General features: G+C 54.6%; 1 protein-coding gene across 1 annotated transcript; it reads left to right on the top strand.

Moving 5' to 3' along the window:
• Positions 1 to 750: 750 nt before the first annotated feature.
• On the top strand, positions 751 to 10,388 carry LOC111151375 (eosinophil peroxidase). The gene is made up of 13 exons (XM_022509359.1): positions 751 to 950; positions 1,061 to 1,154; positions 1,352 to 1,527; positions 1,685 to 1,802; positions 1,923 to 2,052; positions 2,819 to 3,025; positions 4,130 to 4,448; positions 5,103 to 5,263; positions 5,648 to 5,903; positions 6,336 to 6,506; positions 8,712 to 8,949; positions 9,480 to 9,692; positions 9,964 to 10,388. Exons 1-12 carry the CDS (start codon positions 824 to 826, stop codon positions 9,679 to 9,681), a joined length of 2,199 nt encoding a protein of 732 aa, XP_022365067.1. The 5' UTR covers positions 751 to 823; the 3' UTR covers positions 9,682 to 9,692; positions 9,964 to 10,388.
• The last annotated feature ends 244 nt before the right edge of the window (positions 10,389 to 10,632 follow it).

The following is a 10,632-nucleotide window of genomic DNA, read 5'->3' as shown; positions in this document are numbered from 1 at the left end:
GTACAAGCCTGTCAGGGAGGCTCACTGAGGAAACCTGGGCAGCAGCGTGGAGCCCTGGACCGCCCTCTGCCTGCATGGAGTCCCGCTACCATCGTTCTGCTGGCACTTTCCCTGTGACAGCTCACCGTGTCCCACGGGGGGCCCCTGATGCAGTACCTTAGTTTTCATGGCTCAGCCCTGCCTCCACCATTGCCTGGTCCTCTCCTGCATCTTAGAGAGACCTGGCAGGGAAGGGGAGTAAGGGGGAGGGCTAGAATCACTGATCGGACACCATTCGTGCATTCAATAAACATTTATTGAGCACTTACTGAACACCTGGCCTAGTGCTGAGGCCTCTGGGGAGATACAAGAGCAAGGCAGACCCATTTTTGCCTAGTTAGGGGGATGAGAGAAGCCTTTCTAACCATCAGGTCCAAGTATCATTTAAGGATGTGGGCTGGAGAGGGGAAGTGACTTGCCCAAGTCCATACGACTAGTTCGTAGCAGGTCCAGGCCCAGGCTCCTGAGGCACACTGCTCCTCAATCTTCCAGCAAATTCTCACTGAGTAACACCTGTGTTCCAGGCCCTGCCCTGAGCCTCGGAGAAATACATCTGTGAGCTCAATAGTAAGGAGGGTGGGGGTGGGGTGCTTCAGTCTCACGCTTCCCCTGAAAATGAGAGGGAAGTTCCAGAGCCCCGCCTCAGGAGGCTGGACTTCCCCTCTCTCACCCTCAGACAGGATATAAAAGACCCTTCCTAGCTACTTCCAGAAACGAGGAGGTGAGAGGTGTCGGCTTGCAGATCTCCAGGTGAGAGGCGCGCAGGGGACCTGCCTGTGGCAGGATGCAGGTGTCGATCCCTTGCCCCGCTGTTGCCAGGGGCCTCACTGCAGAGAAGAAGCTGTTCCTTGCACTGGCAGGGGTCCTGGCCGCACTCATCTTGGCCCTGCCCTGTGAGAGCACTGGCTCAGGTAACAGCCCTTTGGACAGCCAAGGAGGAGGGCAACAGAGGGGGGAGGTGTCCAGGTCTGGGAGGAGCCCATGGGTCCCCTGGACCCTGAGTCCCCTTCCCTCTGAACAGCCTCCCCTGCGACCGTGGAGACCTCGGTCCTTCGGGACTGCATAACAGAGGCCAAGCTGCTGGTGGATGCTGCCTACAATCAGACTCAGAGGAGGTGGGTCTGGGAGGGTCAGTGCAGTGGGTGAGCTCCAGCCATGGTCATGTCAGCCATCACCCTGCCCCTGGGCACTTGGGACAGTGCCATGTCGGTAGAGAGTCTCCCTTCTGTCCATCCTGTCGGTTACACTGCCTGGGCTGGGGCTCTGCTGGGGGCTCTGCTTCCTTTCTCCAGCCCTTGCTCTTCCCCCGCAGCATCACAGAGCGCCTCCGCAGTGGCCTGGCCAGCCCCATGGACCTCCTGTCCTATTTCAAACAACCGTTAGCAACCACCAGGACAGTGGTCCGGGCTGCCGACTACATGCACGTGGCCTTGGAGCTGCTGGAGGGGAAGTTACAACTCCAGGGATCCAGTTCCCTCAACGTCACTGGTACTGTGCTCCCCACTGAGCCCCAGGGCCTGCCCTGGCCTGGGAAAGGAGGGTACACAGCCTGGACTGTTGGGAGGGAAGAGGCTCCGGGGATGGGAGGTATGGAACAGGCCAGCTCAGGAAGGAGCCAGGACCCTGCCCCCTTGTCCCACCCCAGATGTACTGACAGAACCCCAGCTTCGGCTGCTGTCCCAGGCCAGTGGCTGTGCTCTCCAGGACCAGGAGGAGAAGTGCAGCAACAAGTATCGAACCATCACCGGGAGATGCAACAACAGGTGGGTGTGGGGGCCGCACCTGACCGAGGAGGCCTCCCTCCCCTCTGCCACCCCTCACCCCACGGTGAGTGCTCTCCAGGCCCAGAACTCCTGCCGACTAGAGCCAACTCTCTGCTGCAGGAGAAGACCCTTGCTGGGGTCCTCCAACCAGGCCCTGGCCCGCTGGCTGCCAGCTGAGTATGAGGACAGGCTGTCCCTCCCCTTCGGCTGGACACCCAACAGGAGGCGCAATGGTTTCCTCCTCCCTCTTGTGAGTAGGGGCTGCGGGTCCGGGTCCGGAGGGCACTCCGCTGCTTCGAAACAATAAGAGCACAGCCCCCAGCCGGCTGGAATCCTGGCTCTGCCACTGGCCAGCTCTGACTCTGAGCAACTCATACAGCTGAGTCTCAGTCTCCCCATCTGTAAAATGGCAGTAGAATCCACTTCGTGTCTCTGGTGTGTGAATTATAAGGTCCCTAGTATGATCATCTACATAGGACGTGATCTAGTAATGCCAGCCGGTATAGTGCCAAAAGAATTAGTATCAAAGTATCTATCCAAGTAAAAGAGCAGCATGTCTTACTCTATGTCTATTGATTGAAATGATTTCACATTTATCAGTTTATCAATTTTCTATTCATATATCAATATTACTCCTCCATCAACATCTGTGTATTAATTCTTCCATCTGTCTGTCCAATTCCTTCTATATTTGTTATCCATCACCTACCAACTGGTCCATGCATCTCTCAGTCACTACTGTCGTCTCATTGGTCTATAAACTGATCTATCCATTCGATCTGTTTACCTCTTTGGAAGAGCTGGTCAGGTCTCAGCCAGCCAACCTGGCCTCTGCCTTTCTCTACTCTTGGAATCCTCAGGAGCCACACCTGAGGCCATGAGCACCCCACAGTGGGTGGGACAAAGTGCAGCTGGGGAGGGAAGGGCAAGAGAGGAGGAGAGACCGTGTTCATGCCAGCAGGGGCAATCTGCAGAGCTGGCCTGGGATGCCTCACGCTGACCTCTCTTCCTACCAGGTCCGAGCCGTCTCCAACCAGATTGTGCGCTTTCCCAGTGAGAGGCTGACCTCCGACCGGGGCAGGGCCCTTATGTTCATGCAGTGGGGCCAATTCATTGACCACGACTTGGACTTCGCCCCTGAGTCCCCAGCCAGAGTGGCCTTCACTGCGGGTGTGGACTGTGAGAAGAGCTGTGCCCAGCTGCCCCCCTGCTTCCCCATCAAGGTACCTCCGGTGGGCCCCAGGCCAAGAGCTGGGGGGTGGGGGTGCGTAAGGTGAAGCTCCCGGTTGAAGGAGCTGTCTGTGGTGCTGAAGGGTCAGACAAAGGTACATAACCCCGGGGTTCTGTGTGTGTTTGGAGGGTGAGGATGGGGGTGGGGCAAACTGCCAGCAGCTTTAGTGCAGGTTTCACAGAGGAGGAAACACTGGAGACTAGCCCTGACCCATGGGTCTGATTCCGACAGGGGAAGCCTCCGGACTGCTGCTTTTGAGAGCCTTTAGGGACTCTTAGCTCTTGCCCTTCTCTCCTTCCTGAAGAGGTCCAAGGGCCCTGCAGCTCTCACCAGTTCCTGGGGTGCTGTTGTGAGCAGGGTGCTATCATTCAGGCTGAGAGGCAAGGAACACTGGGGAAGGAAAGCCGGACTCCAGGGAGCAGAGCCTCTCTGGGGATATGGGCCCAGGGAGGCGGGGGACACACGTGCATACACTCCCACATTCATTCACCCCTAACAGGTAGGGTGACATTCATGGGGCAACCTTACCCATTCCTCAAGCTCTGGTTCAAGAGCAGCTCCTTGAGGGAATCTTCCTATATCTTCCAAGCACACCTTTTGTTTTTGGCTTTTAGATCAAGCATAGCAAGTAGCGCCTCAATTTAGAGTCACATTCCCTACTTGTGCAGCTGTTTTCACTGAACACCAGCTTCCTGCAACCTGTGCTGGGTTGTGCTGACCTTTGTTGGTTTCCAAAGCGCCCAGCATAGAAGGGTGCTTAGGAAATGTCTGTAGAATTAAATGGAATGAGAGCAGCACAATCCCAAATGTCAGGAGAACTAGGTCATAATCCTTCCTCTCCTGCTAACGAGTTGTCACTTCCTTTCTCTGAGCCTCAGTTTCCCCATTTGTGAAATGAGGATCCTTTCATGACTCTCTGATACAAAGCACTAAGGATGCTCAGATTGACCTGCTGAGCAGCATGAGTCTGGGTGAGTCAAGGAGGGCTTAGAGGAGGAGAGTTTCAAGAAAGGTTTTGAAGCAGGTGAGGAATGATCCAGAGGAGTGAGCTTGCTCTTGAGGGCCTCCCTTGTCACTGGCTCCTTTTCCACCTCAGATCCCACCCAATGACCCCCGCATCAGGAACCAGCGTGACTGCATCCCCTTCTTCCGCTCGGCACCCGCATGCCCCCAAAACAGGAACAAAGTCCGAAACCAGCTCAACTCGCTCACCTCCTTCTTGGATGCCAGCATGGTGTACGGCAGCGAGGTCTCCCTCGCCCTGCGTCTTCGCAACCAGACCAATTTCCTGGGGCTGCTGGCTGTCAACACCCGCTTCAGCGACAACGGCCGGGCCCTGCTGCCCTTTGACAACCTTCGTGATGACCCCTGCCTCCTCACCAACCGCGAAGCACGCATCCCCTGCTTCCTAGCAGGTCAGCCCCTGGTGGTCGCCTGAAGAAGAGGTTAAATAAGACCTGGTACAAAAGGTTTTGTTCAAAGACAGCAAGTGACTGTAAAGCCCAGGAGTTTGCTTTCCTTCCGGGCCTCCAGAAGAAGCTCTGTCTATAGGAATGGGCTCTGCCCAACCCTCTTTCTCTTTCCCCTGGGCTCCTGGGGAAAGCAGTCTGCTCCCAAGTCCACAGCTGGGGAAAGGTCTAGCTCTTGGTGGAGAGTGTGCTGATGGCTGCAGTTCACCAGACAGGTGGGCTCGCAGTCCCAAAGTCGAGGTTCCTAGGGTCATCCGGGTCCCTCCACCAGCTGTAGGCCTGGTCACTGGTAGAACAGAATCATGCCCAAGCCCAGCAGCTGCTCTGTGCTTTCCCACTTGCGTGAACCTGTTTCAGTAAATTTGGGACCTGAGACCCCACTGTCTCCCCCGTCCTGACCTTTTGTGTGGGGTGGCGGGTGGCAGTCAGTGAGGAGCCCCATTGCCCAGCTGAGGAGATGGAGGTCCAGTGAGGACCGGGAACTTGGCCCGGCTCATAACATGCTACCACCTCCTTCTGGTCCCCAGAGCTCTGTCTGCCTTAGCAGAAAGACATTTCTCTGGGGAGAGTTGTGTTGACTCTGAACTTGGGGTTTTCAAGGTGACTCCCGATCATCGGAAACCCCCAAACTGGCGGCTATGCACACCCTCTTTATGCGGGAGCACAACCGGCTGGCTACGGAGCTAAAGCGTCTGAATCCTCAGTGGACGGGAGACAAGCTGTACCAGGAGGCCCGGAAGATCGTGGGTGCCATGGTACAGGTAGGGAGTCCTGGGCCCAGCACCCTCAGAAGACAATCTGGCATGAGACACCATTTGGTAGAGTGGCTCCCACTTCCCTTAATACATCCTTTGGGGCTGTGCCTCAAATCAGCTGGGTCTGGGTAATGGGGAGTGTACCTGAGATCTGACCTGTGTGGCAAGCTCTGCCACTAACTTGCTGTGTGACACTGTCCTTGTCACCCCGCTCTCTGTGCTTTGGGACCTTCATCGGCCAATGGGAAATGCATATTTCCACATTTGACACGATGGCAATAAAGAATTGGTATGTCTGAGGGGCCCTTCAGAAAGAAAAAGTTTTGTCCAAAGGCAAAGGAATGGGGTGGGCGGCTGCTAAGGTAATGTTCCTCCTGCCTTCTCTTGTAGATCATCACCTACCGAGACTTTCTGCCCCTGGTTTTAGGCAAGGCCCGGGCCAGGAGAACGCTAGGACCCTACCGTGGGTATTGCTCCAAAGTGGACCCTCGTGTGGCCAATGTCTTCACCCTGGCCTTCCGCTTCGGCCACACCATGCTCCAGCCCTTCATGTTCCGCTTGGACAGCCAGTACCGGGCCTCAGCTCCCAACTCGCGCGTCCCACTTAGCACGAGCTTCTTTGCCAGCTGGCGAGTCGTGCATGAAGGTGACCAGGTCTTAAAAGCAGATGGAAATGGGGGTGGGGCCAAGCTTAGTGCCAGGAGGCCGGGCTGCTGCTCAGGCCACTGCTAACCATCTCCCCAGGGCAGTACAAGGCAGGTACACCAAGACCCTCAGGCCTGGGCCTCCTACCCCCTCAGGGATCAGAGAGTTTCCAAAGGGAAGGAGACTCATGTCAGATGGGCTTGTGGGCCGGGTAGGAGGTTGTCTTCTGCTCCTTCTTCAAGAAGTAAGGGTGACTTCTTTTCCTGCCAACCTCAGCTCCCTTCAAGTCTACCCAGGCCTTTGTTTCCTGATACAAACATTACCGAATGTAAGCCACTGACTTGTCCCCCTCTGAGCTAGCTTGGCCTCCTAATGACCCAGGGTCTCCCCAGAGTCCCATCCGGTCCTTGCTGCTCACATTTCCCGCCACTAGGTGGCATCGACCCCATCATCCGAGGCCTCATGGCCACCCCTGCCAAGCTGAACCGTCAGGATTCCATATTGGTGGACGAGCTTCGGGACCGGCTGTTTCAGCAGGTGCGAAGGATCGGACTGGACTTGGCGGCTCTCAACATGCAGCGCAGCCGGGACCATGGCCTCCCAGGTGAGGGCTCTGCTTGGCCTGGGGCTGCCGCTGGGGGCGGGGGCATGTTTCAGAGGAGACCCTTGGGGCATCCTTTCTGGCTGCAACCATGTACCCCGTGCGCTGTGGTTCAGAAGCACATAAGGCCGAGCTCGGAAAAGGAAAGGAAAGCATCCCTGGGACCACCCTTTGCCATCCTGCCACATCTTCGCCCCCTGCTGTAGGTCCTCTAGCTGTAGGTTCACAACATGGCCACGACCTAAACACGATCTGCTTGTGGACAAAGCAGATTAGGACATCCTAGGTGGAGAAAACAGTAGGGTCAAAGGGCAGGGAAGAAGTGCCCCGTTCCCTGCTACCCTGGCGAGTTCCAAGGAGGAAGATTCTAGTTCTGGGGACATAGGAACTGGCTCCTTGCTCTAAGTGCAGAAAGGCAAAGAGCCCAAGAGGCAGGAACCCAGGTGGAGTAAACTTAAGACAGCCTTGGCTGTTTCCTGAGGACACAAAAATCGCAGGAAAGAAGAAAAGTGTATCCCAGGAAAGAAGAAAACTTAAGCACTTTGCCAGGAATTTTCATGGCTATTAATCATTTTGTTCTGCCAATGACCCTGAGAAGCAATTATTACGGCCGTTTTTATGGATGAGGAAATAAGTTCAGAGACAGCTAGTCATCCTCTCGAAGCCACATAACTAGGAAGTAGTAAAATCTGAATCAGGTTCAGGATGTCTCCTTCCTTCCTTCTGTGCAAGCCATAATGTTAGGGGAAGGCTTTGTTCACCATCTTGTCCCCTCTCCCCCTCCCCTACTTTCCTGTCTACTACCTGAATCCCCATCTGCCTCCGCTCATCTGTGGCTCTGTGTAATGGGATGGGGGCAGTCTCCACTTCACCTACCAGAGCACCTGGTAGGCTCACAGCTGGTGCTCAAGAACCTGTTCTTGCCTCCTTACATGGTGGGGGGGGGGGGGGGGTTCCCACCACTAAAGAGCCGTGGGCGCCCCCTGCTGGAGAACTGAGATTGCCAGTTACCCAGGTGCCACACCTTGCCCTCCAAGCTGTCCCAGAAATACTGTCCAGACACTAGCTCCCACAGTCTCCTCCAATCCCTTCCCAAGTTCAACACCAAATTTAGAATTGGAAGAGTTTGTATGAAATTCACTTACTGATGGGGTGACCTGAAGAAAGTCACAGTTGCTCAAGCTGGGCAAATACCCATTGATACAATGGAGATTACAAAGTGCCTCACAGAGGTGCTGTGAGGACCCTAAGATATGATCATGACCAGTGCTTAGTGAGGTCAAGCATTATATCATCTTCCTTTGCTCACCCTGAGGATGGTGTTTGTGAGTTGTAGTTCAATGGACAATATTGGGCAGGTGTTTCTTCAAGGTTAGGGCAAATCTGTCTCCTATTCTTCATGGTCCCCGCCCCATCCTCTGGCTTGGTCCTGGGTGGGATCCTAATAGCAGAGAAATCAGAAGACCGGCCTTGGTAGTGAAAAAAAATGTTCAAATGGCTTTGTTGAGATATAATTAGCATATCGTAAAATTCCCCCATATGAAGTATACGATTCTATGACTTCAGTATATCTAGAGTTGTGCATTGATCGCTCTTTTTGCGGGGTGGGCATCTGTTAAGGTCTTCGGCCCACTGATCACCATTGCTAATGTCAGCACATTTTCCTCACTCACAAAAGAAACCTTACAATAACGGTCACTGCCTGTCCCCACCCCAGCCCTTGACAATCACTGATCTTTCTATGTCTACATGGTTGCCCGTTCTGGACCTTTCATGTAGATGGAATCATACAGCATGTGGTCCTTTTCTGAGTAAACTTTAACCAGGCTCTTCATTTCTTCGTTTGTTCACCTATGTATTTGTTCATTCTTTCCTTCTCCAGATCTGAGTAAGAGTCTTTTATGTTCTGCGTCTGTCTCATTTGCACCTAAGTGATGAACTTGAGCCCAATAGCCCTGGGGTATTAGGTGTTGTATTAGGACACACTCCTCAGTTTGGTGCACACAGAGCATGGTTGTCTACTCACTTTGGAAACTAGAGGGCAGTGGTTTGATCTCTGGAAGGTTCAGTCTCTTCTGTCAGCAGGGATCTTGCTCTGCCTGACATTTCCTGAACCCAGAGCTCTCTCAGGAGAAACTGTGGAGAAGCAGAAGCTAAGGGGAAGTCAGCAGGGTGAGACTGACCTTCCTCCACCCCCTTTCCCTACAGGGTACAATGCCTGGAGGCACTTCTGTGGGCTCTCCCAGCCCCGGAACCTGGCACAGCTCAGCCGGGTGCTGCAAAACCAGGGTTTGGCGAGGAAGTTCCTGAATCTGTACGGGACACCTGACAACATTGACATCTGGATTGGGGCCATCGCCGAGCCTCTTTTGCCAGGGGCCCGAGTGGGGCCTCTTCTGGCTTGTCTTTTTGAAAACCAGTTCAGGAGAGCCCGAGATGGGGACAGGTAAGGGACCCTCCCCTGAAGAGACCAGCCCCAGAGACAGGGCAGAAAAGCACTAGCATGTCAAGACTCAGCAAGGGGGAAAGCGCCCTTTCTGGATTTGTTTCTTCTGAGCTCACAGGGTCTGAGGCCAAGAGGCTCCTCTGCGGAGAGCCTGGTCAGAGTGAGAGAGACCATGGGCTGGGCAAGGCTGATGGTGCCTGAGCTGTTTGGCCAGTAGGTCCCAGAAAACATAGGCAGAAAGGACTAAATCTGGTTTCCTTCCAATAAAGCTCATCATTTACAACCTGAGTCCAGGTTCAAATCCAGCCCTGGCCGCTTAAATTACTACGCCCTTAATACTGAGCAATTTCCTTGACCGCTGTACCAGTTTCTTCATCTATAAATTCATTTGTGAATTTCTTCATTTATAAATTTTTGCGGGAATTCTGGAGAAATGAGTGAAATAATGTGACGTTCGGGGCATTCCGCAGGTACTTGTTATGTTCATTCCTCCCTGACCTTCACCTACATCTCTTGACTTGTCTTGGTAGGTTCTGGTGGGAAAAACGGGGTGTTTTCACCAAGAGACAGCGCAAGGCATTGCGCAAGATTTCCTTGTCTCGAATAGTGTGTGACAATACCGGTATCACCACCGTTTCGAGGGACATCTTCAGGGCCAACACCTACCCGCGGGGCTTTGTGAGCTGCACCTCCATCCCGAAGCTGAACCTGTCAGCCTGGCGGGGCACATGAGGCCTCTACAGGTAAGGGGCGGCCCTCCTCCAACATCCTTCCCTGACCAGATGGCTGAGTCCTTTTAGACTTCCAAGCAGAGACAACCAAACCTGTCACCAGAGGCAGGGTGGTCTTCCCTGCTGGCTTCCGGCATGCTAGCTTCTGGACAGAGAGTTAATCCAAGGCCTAGGACGTTGGGGGGCAATCGGGAAGCCTTAGCTTAGTCGTCAGCACCCTAAAACAGCCCCGTGTCTAGACCTCCAGCAAGTTCCTCACTTGCTCATGTCTGCTGTTCCACAGGACCCCACCCCAAGCCTCCGGCCACAGGCACAAGGGAACCTGGGGGAGACCACGAGGAGGCCTCCTCCCCTGGAGCAACTGCACCTGCTGACGCTTTTGCTGGCTCTGGCTCATGGCTGGCTCTGTGGCTGGGAGCGACAGCCAGGGCAACAGCCAGGGCTCCTGGCAGCAGTGAACTCGCCCACCTTGGGAGCCTCGTAGGTCTTAGGTCTATTGGCTCTGGGTGCAAGAAGGTCTTGAGGCCCCGGCAAGAAGAGTCATCTGGTTGGTCTCTGACCTTTTTGCTATTTCCCAGCCTGTCCCCATCCCCCGGCCATGACTGCAGCCCACAGCACACCCGGACCCAGCCGCCCCACCAGCCTCTGCTGAGCCTGCAGGCCGGGCAGTGAGCTCCGCTTGTACCAATAAAAGACTGCTTAGGGCAAGAGGTGGTTTCTGCGTTAGGCTGGGGAGGGCACAGCCTCAGCCTCGTGCTTTGCTCCAAACATTTGAGAGGAGCCCTGCCAGGGCCCCACTGGGACTAACCCCTAAGTCTCTCTTGTGGCTGACTCCAGACACTCTTGAATGGGGAAGGACAGAAAAGGGAAGGTTCAGGAAAATATCCTGGCCACGCCAGCAACCTGAGCAGAAAAACAGCCAACATGTTAGTCAGCACAAAAAATTTTTATG

Source organism: Enhydra lutris, unplaced genomic scaffold (genome assembly GCF_002288905.1).
Source record: "Enhydra lutris kenyoni isolate GAN:26980312 unplaced genomic scaffold, ASM228890v2 scaffoldscaffold26, whole genome shotgun sequence".
Classification (NCBI taxonomy): Eukaryota; Metazoa; Chordata; class Mammalia; order Carnivora; family Mustelidae; genus Enhydra; species Enhydra lutris.
This window is presented reverse-complemented; position numbering and strand designations above follow the sequence as displayed.